This window comes from Hippocampus comes, unplaced genomic scaffold (genome assembly GCF_001891065.2).
Source record: "Hippocampus comes isolate QL1 unplaced genomic scaffold, H_comes_QL1_v1.1 scaffold49, whole genome shotgun sequence".
In the NCBI taxonomy this organism is placed as follows: Eukaryota; Metazoa; Chordata; class Actinopteri; order Syngnathiformes; family Syngnathidae; genus Hippocampus; species Hippocampus comes.
In genome coordinates, this window is record NW_017804830.1 from 295101 (window position 1) to 309712 (window position 14612).

At 53.5% G+C, this 14612-nt stretch overlaps 3 protein-coding genes across 4 annotated transcripts in view; all 3 read right to left on the reverse strand.

Annotated features, from left to right (window-relative positions):
• Window positions 1–7382, reverse strand: part of ints4 (integrator complex subunit 4) — a 10461-nt gene extending 3079 nt beyond the window's left edge. The window contains 15 exon segments of the mRNA XM_019867518.1: window positions 278–491; window positions 668–801; window positions 875–990; window positions 1336–1478; window positions 1935–2140; window positions 2227–2401; window positions 3292–3363; window positions 3892–4012; window positions 4297–4385; window positions 4688–4738; window positions 4814–4899; window positions 5203–5406; window positions 5509–5626; window positions 5941–6135; window positions 7247–7382. Coding sequence (XP_019723077.1) covers window positions 278–491; window positions 668–801; window positions 875–990; window positions 1336–1478; window positions 1935–2140; window positions 2227–2401; window positions 3292–3363; window positions 3892–4012; window positions 4297–4385; window positions 4688–4738; window positions 4814–4899; window positions 5203–5406; window positions 5509–5626; window positions 5941–6135; window positions 7247–7300 — 1978 coding nt within the window. The 5' untranslated portion in view covers window positions 7301–7382.
• Window positions 7383–7803: 421 nt separating this feature from the next.
• On the reverse strand, window positions 7804–9821 carry kctd14 (potassium channel tetramerization domain containing 14). Its single transcript, XM_019867085.1, has 4 exons — window positions 9698–9821; window positions 8763–8987; window positions 8467–8601; window positions 7804–8281 (listed from the first exon to the last, which is right to left on the reverse strand). The coding sequence occupies exons 1-4, from the start codon at window positions 9749–9751 to the stop codon at window positions 7970–7972; spliced, it is 726 nt and encodes a 241-aa protein (XP_019722644.1). The 5' UTR covers window positions 9752–9821; the 3' UTR covers window positions 7804–7969.
• An 866-nt stretch (window positions 9822–10687) lies between these two features.
• rps3 (ribosomal protein S3) overlaps window positions 10688–14612 on the reverse strand; it is a 7629-nt gene continuing 3704 nt past the window's right edge. Inside the window, exons 1-5 of one of the 2 annotated variants that reach the window (XM_019868273.1) lie at window positions 13510–13688; window positions 12697–12790; window positions 12331–12425; window positions 10989–11176; window positions 10688–10909 (exon numbers count right to left, since the gene is read on the reverse strand). In XM_019868273.1, coding sequence (XP_019723832.1) covers window positions 10707–10909; window positions 10989–11176; window positions 12331–12425; window positions 12697–12790; window positions 13510–13673 — 744 coding nt within the window. In that variant the 5' untranslated portion in view covers window positions 13674–13688 and the 3' untranslated portion in view covers window positions 10688–10706. Of the gene's footprint in view, window positions 10910–10988; window positions 11177–12330; window positions 12426–12696; window positions 12791–13509; window positions 13689–14612 lie in introns of those variants that run through there. The other variant, XM_019868283.1, reaches the window with a different exon arrangement.

A 14612-nucleotide genomic window follows, 5' to 3' on the forward strand; every position in this document is an offset into this window, starting at 1 on the left:
CACACACACACACACACACACACACACACACACACATTCCATTTTCCGAGCGAGAGAACCACCCACATCATCATGTCAGATCAGCCTAAACAGGTCAGGCCACCTTAAGCTAGATCACTTGTGAGGGACACAATAAATAAACAAACTAGGGATTTTAATGAAACGCCCCCCCCCCCATGCCTCACTCAAACTAAGTCACTGAGTTCCAAAACAGAAGGATAAAAAAAAAATCCCCAGGTGGGTTTGGAGCCACGGGCTGCCGACATGTGTCCTCTGTCTGCCAAACTTAAGTCATGCTGACTCTCACCAAGTCAGTCCGTGCGTGTGTGTGTGTACCGGATGGTGAAGATGAGCAGGTCCTGAGCTCCGGGCGCTTCCAGGTTCTGGATGGTGCTTACGCGGTCCAGACTTTGCTGCAGGAAGAGCCGGGCCGACTCCACGCCTTGACAGTCGGCCGAGTCCAAAGCGTGGACCTGCTTCCTGCCCGGCAGCTGAAACAGAAAACCAAAAGGATTCGGATCGCTTCCATCGGATCGGGTCACTTTGTTGACGCCGTCGCGCGTAAAGCGGAGCCCGTCAAATCGTTTTCGTCAAGTCAAGTCGGCTTAATCGTGTCCGCCAATCTCCAGAGGAGATCGCGGAAGCGAGCCGTGCGTGCGGTTCTGACCGGCAGAGGGGGGACCAGGTGCGACAGGCTGTCCCTGAGGTAAGCGTAGTGTCTGAAGGTGTGGTCCGAGAAGAGCGCCGGCATGGTGGGACACGACTTGGCCGCGTTGAACACCAACACCAGAACGGCGATGTCTGCCGTCGCAGTCAAGGACAACACCGACGGCGACGATGACAAAGATGACGAGAAGGAGGAGGAGGAGGATACAGGCCGGGTCGTCCATGTCGGGTTCCGGCGTGTCAAAGTAAGGGTGCGTGCTGAGCAGTTCCGGGACCAGTGGCAACACCAGCATCGGGTGGCGCGAACCCAAAAACTTGAGACACCTGCGGAGAGAAAGAGCAAGACGGTGCAGAGGCGCCACGCAAAACAAAGGAAGAAAGACAAGAAAAAAAGTTTGCTCATTTGGATGCCTCCTTTTAACGTGGGGCAATATCAGTCTTCCGTGGCCCCGCCCCCCCGCGTGAAGGCACTTTGCCCATTTGCGTTCCTCCAAAGAAGCCCTTTGCCCACGTCCGCTTGTTCTTTGAAAAACGTTTGGGGTTTATTTCCTGACGCTTTGCAAAGCATTTCCGGCGGGCTCGTCAGCTGATGCGGGAGGAAGAGAAGACGCGGCGCGGCGAGCAAAAGGGCGCAGCGGAGGCGCTGTGCGAGGTGCGCGCGGGTCTCACTTCCACACGGAGTTGCGGTCGGCGGGATACTTGTTGAGGTTCTTGAGCAGCTCCAGCAGGGCCAGCTGGATGCACTCCTTGGTGGACACGTTGGTGTAGCACAGCAGCTCGTGCAAAGCCTCTCGGATGTCGCGAGACGAGTCCTGAACACACGCGTCGGTCATTTGCGTTGGGAAGCCAAAACCAGAAAGGCTGTCAGCTGTGACTTTGTCCCGCATTAATTTTAATAGCCCGGAGAACAGACATACTGTATGAACTCTCTCGGAGAAACATTAGGATGCCTCCAGGGACTTCTTCTAGATTTATTTTTAATAGCTTGGAGAAGAGACACATGAACTCTCTCGGAGAAACATTAGGATGCCTCCAGATCAAGAGTCTGGATGAGTGAAAACAGTTTGCTTGGATGTATTGGAGTACGGCGAGCGTGTTTTGTTCAAATGGGCCGCCGCCGCAGTGCTTGCATGCCGAAGAAAGCGCAAGTTAAAAGTCGTTGGGCCAGAGCGCAGACTTTCAAAAAAGTCACGGCGGAGTGCATGAAAATAGCGAGAGAGCGTCCGACTCGAAGGAGGCGGCGGTGGCATTTGGGGATGGGCGGCTACCTCCAGCACGGCCAGCACGGTGTCCAGCTGGTCCTCCCTGAGCGTGATGTGCGTGGAGATCTCTCGCAGCACGTGGATGGACTGCAGCCGCACCTCCTCGATCTCATCGTTGAACATGTCCACCAGGAAGTCCAGGCACTTCTCGGCGAAGCCGGCCGACGAACGAGCCAGCCGGCACAGGGCCTCCACGGCCGCGATGCGCACCTCTGCAGCCAAAGCGCGCGGACGCAAGCCCGGTCTTATGGCGCCGTTCGCCGCAGCGGGCGGGCCGGCCGGCGCGAGCGACACCTACCGAACATCTCGTCCTCCAGACCGTGGACGAAGGCTCCGCAGGCTCCCGAGGCGATCAGGTTGACCGTGTTGGTGTCCACTTTCTCCTTGGGGGCGTCGTCGGCCCACTTCCTGCCGGACGAGAACTCGCCCGAAGCGAAGAGCTCCTTGGCGCGCTCGTGGGCTGTGCGCTTCCGCTAAAAACGTGCGACAGAGGAGGAGCAGAAGGAGGTGAAGGCCACCTCAAACTCGGTCGCGCGGCGCCCACGGGCCCCAGCGGATCGCGCTAACAATGTTTTTGGGGTTTTTGCTGCTTGCGTGGCCACACTTCCCTCGCTGATGCTTTGACCTCTCACACTGGCAACTTTTTTTTTTTTTTAGCTCTTACCACTCTCGTCTTCAAAATTCACTCACTGCCATTGATGGCCACGGACGTCGAATGAGCTCGAGGTCCCGTGCCACAATTGTTTTTTCGAATTTCGAGCTTTCGAATTGAGGGATTTGGAAAAGGAGCTTTCGTCTCTTTGCTCGTTCCCGGAAGTGATGGTCGGGTCGGCTTGGTGGAAACTCGGTGGACCGTGGGCACAACTGTGGCCGGCCGCGGCGGCACGATGGCCCGGCCGGGCCCCAAATGATTTTCCTCTTTTTTTCCCCCCCTACCCTGGATGATCATGGCGGCCAATGAGACGGACTGACTGGCAGATAACCACACCCACTTTCAGTTGCACTCTCCGACTTGAATTTGTTTTAGTTTTGAAATCCCCCTCGACCTCATGGCTGGCCCGGAGAGCACCGACCAAGAATATGCCGCGTCATATTCCCAACCATGTGGCTAAAGCGACACGGGCATGCGGCGGCGGCGGCGGCAGCGTGGTCACGAATGCACTTTTCTGAACAGGCTGCTTCACTTGATGAGGTGGTGGCCACCACTCCCAAAAAGCCTGCCGCCTCTGTCCTATCCAAACAGAAACTCGGGCTGCGCTGGACGGGTATAAAGACAGGGTCCCGGCTAGACGGTACCGGCACGTCCTATTTTGGCCGTCAGGCCGCGGAGCGGGCGGACTCCGAGCCGCGCGCGTCCACTCACCCGCAGATCGGACATCAGCTTCTTGTCCAGCGTCTGCTCCAGGAAGTGAGGACTGACCTGCGACATGGAGCCCTGCCCGGCAACAAACAAAAGTGAGGAGGAGGAGGACCACCGCGTCGACCTGCGGCCTTTTCACATCGGCAAATGCATTCTTCGCGGATGACGAACGCCGCGGTTTTGCCGATGAAAAGGGCCATGCCGTTCGGCTGTTCCTGCACTAAACAACAGCAAAAAAACTGCTTAGATAACAAAAAGAAAAAAAACATACAGCGTCATCTAAAGCTAATCCACGATCAAACTTTGATGAACCATTTTGAGGCCGCGTGGAATTGAAAATTGTCCAGAAGCACTGAACGAGGAAATAAGCCTCCATGGTGATTTTTGGGTTGAATCCATCAAAAACAAGCGCAAAGCTCCGCTTTTGCTTTGGAAAGCAATGGGCAAGGCTTTTGCTGATTCTCGCACACACGAACGGTGGCGAGTGTGCATTTTCAATTTGAAACGGTGTCCAATTTTGGAACGAAGGGCCCGATCCATCCAGCAAATTCGCCACGGTTGTCCCGGCGCGCCCAATTGCGGGGGAGGAGGCGGACGCCTCACCAGCGTCTTGGCGGCCTGCACGCGCACCATCCACGAGCCGTCGCTGACCATGTGGCTGATCTTCCCGAAGGCGTCGTCCACCAGGCGGATCTCCTCGTTGGACGAGGGGATGGGCACGATGCTGACGGGAAGCGGGGGAGGGGGATGGGATGAAAGGTGAGCGCGATTGGTGTGCGCGCGACATCCGAACGGGACGGCGGCTCGGGGACGGACGCTTCGACGAATGAAGGAATGCGTCCAAGTCGACGACCGGACGAAGCCGCGGGCGCGCGACTTGATGAACGCAAGGCGGATGTCGGCACGGTTGGGCGGGGACACGAATGAATCGAGGACCAGAACGCGATCGACGAAGAGACGCGTGAGCGAGTCAACGTGCGAACAAAAGGAAAGGCGGCTTTTACTGACCTTTCCGGATACAAGACGCTCAGCACCCAAACCATTTGAACGGCGGCGGAGCGAACCTGCTCGTAGTCGTCCGCCAGCAGCCGGCACGCCTGCGCACACCGACGCGCGCTCGTCACAAGTCATCAAAGAACCGGCGGGGCGGCACGTTTCAATTCCGGCGAGCAAAGAGGAACTTTGGGAGAGGGGCAAGATTTTAAAAAGAGAACACTAATCATGACATAACAGCGGGAGTCCCGAAAGGCTTTGGACGGCAAACGCGAGGAGAGCGCGGCGCGGCCGTGTCCTTTTCGACCCGCGCCGAGCGGGAACCTTTCGGTGCCGGCTCGCTTTTGATTTCGTTGGTTTCTCTTATTTGGCGAGTTGCGCTCGGCGTCGACCGGCCCGGTCTCACCTGCTCGTAGATCACCTGCTGAATCTTGGTTCCCCGCTCGTGCAGCTGCAGCTGGAAGACACGCGCACACGCAAGACGAGAGTCAGGCCGGCGGCCCGGCGCTCACGCGGCCGAGGCGAGCGCTACCATGGCTTTGAGGGCCGCCGTGCGCACTCTGGGGTCCTGATCTCCAAAGAAGTCGCTGATGACGGTCGGCACGTCTCGGGCACCCCCTGAGCAAACAAACGGCCTTCTCAATCCAGACCACCGCCTCGCGTGCGCCCAAATCCTTTTCCGTCGCTCAATACAATCACTGGACGGCGGACGTGTCGAGAGGCGCGCTGAATTGTCGCCCCACCGATTGTGTTCAAATGTCCTTTTCAAAAGAGCAATTCCTCCCTCTTTTCGCAAGGGAAAATTCAACTTTTCTTCCAATCTTTGGCTCTTGTCAGCTTTTATCATTTATCTTCAGATACACATGCGGACTACGCGTTGGACAGTGTGCCTCATCAAGTGTCTTTTGGGTGCCAACCCACCGGCGGACGTGCCGGGAGCCTCGCCGTCCACCGCGCCCACGCGTCCCAGCAGCTGCAGACATTTGGTCCTCACGCCGAACGAGGCGTCCGACAGATGCTTGCGGGCCACCTCCGCCAGCCGCTGCCCCACCGACGGACTCTGCGGAAGCTGAGTCCCCACCGTCAGGAGGCTGTCCAGAAGCTGCGCCAGAACCTGATGGGACTCTGACACACACACACACACACACACACACACACACGAGCGCGGTCGTGGCAAGGAGGTGCTGATTCGGACGACGCAGAAGGCGGCGACGGAGCAGGTCTCACTCTCGTTGCCCACGGCGGTGACGAGGTCCTCCACGATGCAGTCAGGACTGAAGCCCGGCGTGGTGGACAGGACGCCCAGCAGGGACGCGATTTTCAGCCGCACCGAGTTATCCGTTTCCTGCGGCCACAAACAAAAGCTCACCCGCTTGCTGATGGAAGGAGGAAGAAGCAAGTCATCGGGTACGGGAAAGAAGAAGCAAGCCTTTTGTGGGGCAACCAAACACGGCAGCCTCTTGGAGGGGAGGCGCCCTCTATGTCGGATCAGGAGCCATTACCGCTCAAATTTGCACACGCAGGTGTAAAATGTTGACTTTTTTTAATTCTTTGAAGAGCATGTCAGGAAGGGGTGCGAAGAAGGTGAGAAGTGAAGAACAGCGACAGGAAGTGACATCACCATTGACTGCGAAGTGGACAGGCAAACGGCGACGGTACCTTGTAGTAGTGTTCCAGGAGGATCCTGACGACGCCCTCGACGCTCTCGGCCTCCACGGGTTTGCGGGCGAAGCGCAGCAGGAAGTGCAAAGCGTCGGTGGCGTTGGCGGCCTTGCACAGATCCACGTAAAGAGCCGCCGACTTGCTGGGCTTACACAGACGAAGCTTCTTGGACGCGACTTCTTCGGCGGGAACCTGCGGCGACGACATGGGAGCCTGATGCTTTGAGCCACGGGTTAAATGTGTTCCGTGATCACGCTCGTGACATAAAAAACACTTGGACGTCAAATCACCTTTCCCCATTGAAATGAAACGCCAATCACCCGTTTCGGTCTCATAAACTCACTTTGAAACAAAAACTCTGAAAAACTGAAATAACATACAACTGCAATAAATAACGAATTGCTCAAGGATTATAACGCTAGCGTGCTCGCCTGAGCCACCTCGGGAGAAGACAGGCAGACGGCTTCACTGTTCTTCAGCTCATCTCAGTTCGTCAGTGCGGCGCTAACATTCGTCTTTCTTTGCAAAGGGTTACGACAACGTGTGCCGGTGGATAAGCAACATTGGTGTTTGGATATCCATCGCACGGTTCGACCACATCGATCTCTGGAAATATCAAAAGCACGGCACCAGAAACTGGATTGTATGGACATGAAGTGACATGAAGCTGCACGATATGGCGAGCAAAACGTGGATGTCCATAAAATCCAATGATTGTTGCCACGGTTCTGATATTTTCAGCGACTGGCGTGAGAAGCAACGCTAAGCTTTTGTACACGTCCATGAAGCGCTTTGGACTGCTGCGCGTCAGAAATGGGTGCATTTTCGCCGCTTTTAAAAGAATCGGAGCTTTCTTCATATTTGTCCCGAGAAAATGATGGATGATGATGATTCTGTGTTCATGGAATGGTGTTGAACACATCTGTCGGATAATGTTTCGCTCGTGTCACGTAAGAAGAAGTCAATCTATGTGCGGCTGTTTGTCGTCCAGGCAGCTTTCGCCGCTTGACGTCGGTGTTGTTTTGGTTGTCGTCTGCCTCACTGTCTTCCCTTGTTTGCTCGGACACTCGCGAAGGTGCGACAACACGCCAACAAACTGCTTGCACGCGATTTTTCGTTTCTTTTTCTTATCGCTCCCCGCGCCTTTCTTTTCCTCGGGGGAATTACGGGCCAACGTTAGCAACGCCGCCTAGCCATGAGCTCACTTAGCCGGTTAGCAGCCGCAGCCGTTCATTTTCTTCGCGGTTAGCGCTCAAACGTTCATCGAATCGGCACCCGAGCGCCATTTTCGAGCGATTCCCACCTGGACGACTCTGGAGAATTCCTCATACACCCGCTTTTTCAAATGCGCCGCCATGTCGGCAAAACAAAAACGAGGAGCGCTTGGAACACTCACTGGTCCCGCCGCGTTTTCCGTAGCTACGGCAAGCGAAGCAAAACGCGATTGTAAAACTGACTGCTGGACAACGTCAGTGCGCCCTCCGGTGGACAATATGAGCATCAAAAGTTGCCTTCATTGCACCTCATCTGTTGCCAAGCCCTTGAGACCGGCGACAACTTAACGTGACGCACCCGACGGCGTTCGCGGTTGAACCCCGAGGTATGAATCCGCCGTATTCATACCGTATTCAATACGGCAAGTACGGCTGGATGACTTACATTGTTATGCGTTTTAAGCGTGTGGGAGCGGTCAAGGTATAGGCAGGTGGGGGGCACAAAAATGGAATGCAGGTCTATAAAGTAGCCCGAGGTAAAACGAGGGCTCACTGGAGAAAGTGTTTTTGTTTTTTTTACTTTTTTGTCACCAAAGGAGTGATTCCGGCAGTCTGGCGCAACAAAAACACAGTGACAATCTTATCATTCAGCATTCAGAACAGCTTTTATTTTCTTCCCATTTGCCCTCACTCAACGTTTCCGATCAACGTCTCACTCGATGGGCCCTTGAGCCCCTTTGCACATGCGAGGAGGAGGCAAGATTTGGCCTAAATCGCAGCACGAATAAAGGCGGCTTGAGCCGTGCCGGCCGTCACCACCAGGTGAAGGTGAGCGTGTGGAAAAAGTCATAGCTCCGCGCCAAGAAGTTCTTCTCCATGACGTAAGGCTGGACGTGGACCGTGTAGCCCTGACTCCGGATGTCCTTCTGCACGCAGTCCAGCAAGTCGGCGGCGGTGGGCCCCGTGTTCCAAGGTCCAAAGGTCACCACCGAGTCCTTGTTGGCCCGCAGGCTGCCGATAGCGTTGTCGTAGCAAGCCAAGTCCTCCTCCGTGCGCAGAACGCAGACCACCATGGTCGAGCGGCGGCAAGCCACCGCCTCCGCCCGGGCGATGCGGATCAAAACCTGCGGGGGGGACAACAAAAACGGACTCAGCCCTTCTCAAGAGTTTGGAAAACACGACCGCTGACTTGAAGCGTCTCGTCGTGAGCAACTCCGGACAATTGATTTATGAGATCTATTTTTTTTTTCAGGAAGAAGGAACTGATTTGTCTCCTCGCAGTGGAAGGTGTGGCGAGCTGAAGACCGACCTCAATGTTCTCCTTGTAGTGCGGCACTCTGGCCAGGAACTGCTGGCGGCCCACCATCTCGCCAAAGAGCACGGGACTCTCCTCCAAACGCTTGGCCAGCGCCGTGAGGTTGTAGTGCAACGACTCCTTGTGAACCTGCCGGACATCGGCGCGCAGCTACGTCACAGCGCTCGACTTTCTCTCCTCTTTCCAAAATGGAACGTCGTACATCATGACACAATATTTTTATACTAGATAAAAAAAGGGGTGGGGGGTGGGGGGAGAAAAAAAAAGTGCCACGCCGAGGCCGGCGGTACCTGCGGGATGTCGTGGACGGGCAGTCGTTCGGACCTGAGGAACTCCAGGACGGCCCCAAAGTGTTCCCCGTGGCGGTCCAGGAAGTAATGCCCCTGCGCATCCTTGGGGAGCTTCGGCGGCCCGCAGAACCACTCGGCCAGCTTGGACTCGGGGTACTTGGTGAGCGTGCCGACGCTGGTGCAGAACCTTTGGCCCCCCACGTTCAAGTGCACCACGCGCATGTGCTGAGGACAAAGACAAACGTTGAGCCGCGACGAGTCCTTGCGCAAATTTGGCATTCGGCTTGACTTTGGGAAGCTTCCAGGGGGCCGCCGTCCTGCCGGTTTTCCGACTCTCCCGGGAGTAACACGCCTGATTCCAATCAGCAGCGTCATTCCGATGCTGCTTCGGAGCCGATCGCCCGAATCGGGTGTGTTGCAGCCGGGAGAGCCGGAACACGCGGGACGGTGGCTCTCCAGGCCCGGAGCTGGACGTGGCCGATTCAAATCCACGTCCTGTATTCGGTGTACACGTCATCAAGGACGATTCGCTTGCAAATTAAATTTCAACGATGGGGCGGGAAGACAGGCGCCGTGAAGATAAACAGTCTCCGATAATGGAAGGATGGATACTTGGCCGAAAAGTCTGATCTCGTCACCAACTTCCCGTTCTGATCCCGCAAAAGCAAAGCGGCTGAACGATGCCGATGTTTATTTTCAATTTCCCTTTTCAGGCTTTGTCTACGCCACTCCAGATCAAGTCGAACCACTTTTTTTCGTCGTTTGCTGGTGTAAAACAAACGTTGGCGCGATAATGGAGCCGACGCCACGACGGGAAAAAAGTTGTCGGTAGCGCCACCTGCTCCTGCGGTGGCGACACCGTCGCCCTCCGACACGGAACGGTTACTTTTCACGTTCCGCACGAAACGGATACGAGGCAGCTTCGTTGGTCTTACTGGAGGCGCGTGTTCAGCGCATTCGTCGTCGGCTTTCGAGTCCACTTGGTCCATGTTTGCTGCGCCGTCGAACAGGTGCGGAGGGGGCGCGGCCTGACCCGGATGTGGCCTTGCTTCAATTTACGCGAACGGTGATGTCCCGAAAAAAAAAGGGAAGTGCCTTGACGTAGCGCCTGTCCGATTTTTGCCGCCCCCCCCCCCCACCCAATGAAAGAAACCTCAGCCGGGAAAGTCCTCGTCTTATTTGAAGAAGCAAAACAAGTGCTTGCTTCAAGCGGCGGTGGACAACGTTGGAGATGATTTCTTCTCAAGGGTCCGCGAATATTGCTTACATTCGTTGAGGAAGAAAATTGCTTGATCAGGCAAGCATTCACTTTGTGTTTTTCAAGTACTTCGTTGCAGAACCAATTCATTTGTTCTAACCCCTGCAAAACACGCTTTCAAATTTCTATTTGCTCAAGGTCATTCGTCAAAACGCATTTGGTAAAGAACGTTTCACCTCGACACGACTTCCAAACGACTTGAGTGTTTTTATTTTGACATTTTTGGTCATACTGTAGTGCCCAAAAGATCAGTCGACCGGCCGCGCCCCCCCCATAAAAAAAAAGAATGGTAAGAGGAAAAAAAAAACAAAAGGTGGTTTGTTAATTGCCACATATAAAAATGAAACGTTCCATTTGTTCCAAAGCATTCAAATGTCATGAGACCCTACCAAAAATCTCCATGTGTTTTTGGGAGAGAAAAAAAAAAAAAGCTTTATAGGAGTGCAACTACGCCTGTCACGATAAACCTCCCCCGACAAACAACAGTATTGATTATCTCGTGATGAGTTTTCGTTTCTATTCAATCAATTCAACGGAAACCAATTCAAAGTAAAACGTGACTAAGATGGTGTAATTTGAAAAAGATTGAACGCGAGCAATCCCCCAGGCCAATTTTCTCTCTTTTTCACGACACATTCATCCATACGAATATTCGGATGCGCCGCGCTGCCCACCTTGCGGCCCTCTTAGGCGGTGGGCACGGGGGCGCCCGCCTGGGGCATGACGGGCACGTCGGGCTTGGCGCCCTTCTGCTCCGAGATGGGCGTGGTGGGCAGCGGCTCGTCTTTGGGCTCCACGATGCTGACGTGGTCGGGGAGGGGCTTCTTGGGGCCGATCTTGCCGCTGGGGTCCCACGGCAGCATGATCTTCACTTTGATGCCCAGCACGCCTGCACGAGCACAAACGTCACGCTTTGCCAAGTCGCCGGCCCGCGGCCAAACCGTTCGTCCGTCCGTCCATCTACTGACCCTGCCTGAGCAGAACGTGGCGGACGGCCGTGTCCACGTAGTAGTTGACGGGGTCTCCGCTGTGGATCATGAGTCCGTCCACAAACTTCATGGACTTTGCTCGCTGTCCCCTCAGCTTGCCCGACACCACCACCTCGCAGCCCTTGGCGCCGCTCTCCATGATGAACCTCAGCACGCCGTAACAGGCCCTGCAACGCCACGGCGCCGTCAATCACCGGAGTTTCATTGTGTGCTCGATAACATGCCCTCGCGAAGCACTTTTTGTCACGCTTTCTCCTCCAATTGTGGGGAGCGCCCTTGCCCATCTGGGGCAGACTGACATAGCGCTCATCCAGTCATCAACTCCTCTCATCGGTACGGCACCAATAAATGACTCGTTCTTCGCAGATGCGAAGGAAAATATGTCGACCGCTTTAGTTATATGGACTTCGAGCAACATTTGCCTGCTGGTACGCATTGCTTAGAGATCACCACCACCAAGATGCGGATTGTTAGCCCGTGTGCGTATGGAGTTTGCTGCCGTGTGCTAGCAGAGGCAATGTGGCTGCTTTGAATGTATTTCTTCCTTTTGTTTGGCAGTTAATGTCAGCTGAGAGAGAAGCGAGTTGAAGCACACACCACCATACTGGACTCGTATCTCAAGTTTAAGCTCGAAGGTCAAAGCAGGGGGGGGGGGGGAAAATGGGCCACTCTTATCTCAAAAAACAAATTCCATCACTTGCAATATTAGATCAAGGCAGCAGTGTCGTGCAATTTAAAGTGTTGCCGTTCTCCGTTGATGTCCCTCTCAGACAAATGCCTCAGCGTCTTCAGCAGGTCGAAAACTTTGTCAGGCCGCAGGAAGTCGAAGCAGAATCGCAGGACGCGATCTGAAGCGGCCGCCTGGCGACTAACAAAGTTCGCATCCGACTCGTCATCGTATCTTCACAGAGGGGCAAACCTTCCAAAACGGCACAACGGTCTGCATTTCTTGCAGAGAAAGGACGAGCGCTGACATTCTCGTTGTCGCGATACTTGACCAGGCCGTTATGTCTCAAAATTGTTTGAAAACATGTTTTCTACTCAGAGTAACAGCTTGCCATGACTAATATTTGAACGTGAATATTTGGCAGTTGGTCGGAACAATATTTTTTGTATGAAAAAATAAGCAACAACTGTAAATGAATCAACGGCAACAGGGGAAACAATATTTTGCTTTTGTTACTTGGATGCAGCATAAATTTGGATCCGGTGTGATTCAACCCTGGTAAAACTGCTGTCTGGCTACAAGCCTAACGGGGCCACGTGCAACTGTCGGGACTGAGCAAGGCGGGTGATGATGTTGCGATGCGCGTCGGCTCACCTACGCACGGCCAAACCTCCCAGCAACTTGTAGCGCAGAGATTCAGCCTGAGCGATGGCGCACAGCCCGCGGGTGGCCACCTTCTCCGCATACAACTGCAAGACCAAACAAAATGAGCCCTCAGTGGCCCGCGCGTGTATATTTTACATATACACACACATATATGTATATACACACACACATATATATAAACTTTAATTTTACACTGATTCTCTTTCCATATGTGTTGAGAAGTATTGCAATAAAAACACTGAATGCCCCCCCCCGACATACTGAACAGTTGTGATGAGAATCTTTGTCAAAAATCAGTAACAGTCCTCATTTTGGTCATTGGGGTGCGCGGTGCTCCTGTCAAGTGCAACTGACCTCCACGCTGCCCTCGGGGAAGCCGAACCTTTTCTGCACCACGGCCGTCAGCTCTCGGATGCGACGGCCTTTCTCTCCCAGGACATTCTGGGTCCTGGAGACAAAGAAAAGTGCAGCCGGTTGGTGTATCTCAATGTATTTCACAGTGAAACGATTAATTCCATTCGATTGGATGAATGTGCATCTTTCAAACCCAAAAATGATTTTCCGGTCATTTTTTTTTTTTTTTACTTGGCAGAAAATCCGTTTTAGTGCAGCAGTTTTGTCCCTCTCAGACAAATGCCTCAGCATCTTCAGCAGAAAAACGACTTTGTATTGCCGGCGGGAGCCGAAGCAGGAACGCAGAACGCGAGCTGAAGCGGCCACCCCGCAGCAAACAAAATCCCGATCCGACTCGTCATCGTATCTTCACCGAGGGTCAACTCTGCATTTGACTTTGGACTTCCCATTTACTGCTTTGGCAAAATCATCAAACAGGAAAATACTTTGATCATGAAGTATTGCACCTGCCAATCTACCAATAAAGTAGATCGTGTCATCACCTTCAAATCATGTGACCGGAAGATGCGTTTCAATTGGCCGCCTGAATTTCTGCCTCGGCACATCACAAAGGTGGCGGACCGGCGGAGAGCTTTTCACTTGGCAATGCCAAAACCATCCAACGAGTTCCTCCAGTCCCAAATGAAGGGCACAAGATGAGCTTCAGTTTGTGTCTCCGGCGCACCAATTCCGTTTGTACCGGTGCCACCCGACGCCAATAAAGACATTTTAGGTTCCATTTGCTTTGAGACGCATCTTTCGGAGAGCACCGACCTGGTGGCAAGGATGATGATCTCGGTCCTGGTCGGGGTGACGCGCACCTCCACCCCCGAGTAGCCGTCCTCGGCCAGCTCCCGAGTCAGGAACTCATTCAGCTCAGCCTTGAAGATCCCGTCCGAGACGAACTGCAACCGACAAATGCGGGGCCGCCCCGCCATAAGTGGAACAATCTACATGACCATTACTCTTCTTCATGCCTCATCTCCATACTGCTTTTGCAGGGCGCCCCCAATTGTTAGACCGAGACGTCACATTCAGACTTACAAAACAAGACAATTTTGTGTAACTAAATGTATATGAAAACTCAACATGTTCACAACTCCATGACAACAAAATATGAACTTTTCACTGCTGTTAAAAACAAAACAAAAAAAAAAAACCCCACCATGCAGTACCGTCCAGTGTTTTCACGGCTGTAAAAAACAAAAAAAAAAAAAAAAAACCACCATGCAGTACCGTCCAGTAAATCCTCACGTACTCGTGCTTCGGTTACTGAATTTACTTATGCACAGGACGCCCTTCCATACATAGCCCGTGTTTTTGGGAGCCTACCACTACTTTTCATGTTAAATGGTTGTTGGCCATTTATCCTGGATTGTTCCAAGAATTGGGGGGCGGGGGGAGTTAAAAACATTTTTAAATTTCATATGCATTTCAATTAGCAGCAAGTATACGGTACACCGATTTATGGCCCCTAAGCTCCACTACTCTTAAAAGTTGTGAACGCATATTTGCATGCAGATTTTCATACTTCTTCATTCATTCTTTTTTGGTATTTATCACTGAAAGGCTCCTTGAATGATCCGTCTGCTAAAAAGCTGGTCTCGTGTAAATGAATTCATCCCCGACAGCGACGAGTGGCACCTTTTGGTGTGGACGGTTGCTCAAGTCACTTTTACTCTAGCGTTGACAAAGTTTTGAACCATTAAGGCGAGACCAAAGAAAGGCGCCTTCACTGGAACTTGACCGATTTCCCGTTTGGTTGAACTTGAGGCTGGAGGTGCCGACGACAATTAGCTTGAACGGAAGCGACTGCCAACCAAGTCAACGACTCGAGTGTCCCCGAATGAGGAGGCGTTTGAGCCCCGCTGTCTGAT

Excerpts from the sequence above, each read along its gene's own strand:
- kctd14 (XM_019867085.1), bottom strand. The coding sequence starts at position 9,751 with ATGGACCAAGTGGACTCGAAAGCCGACGACGAATGCGCTGAACACGCG. Across the intron at positions 8,602-8,762 it reads CCGTCCACGACATCCCGCAG|GTTCACAAGGAGTCGTTGCA; the intron begins GTACCGCCGGCC and ends GATGTCCGGCAG. Across the intron at positions 8,282-8,466 it reads ACTACAAGGAGAACATTGAG|GTTTTGATCCGCATCGCCCG; the intron begins GTCGGTCTTCAG and ends TCCCCCCCGCAG.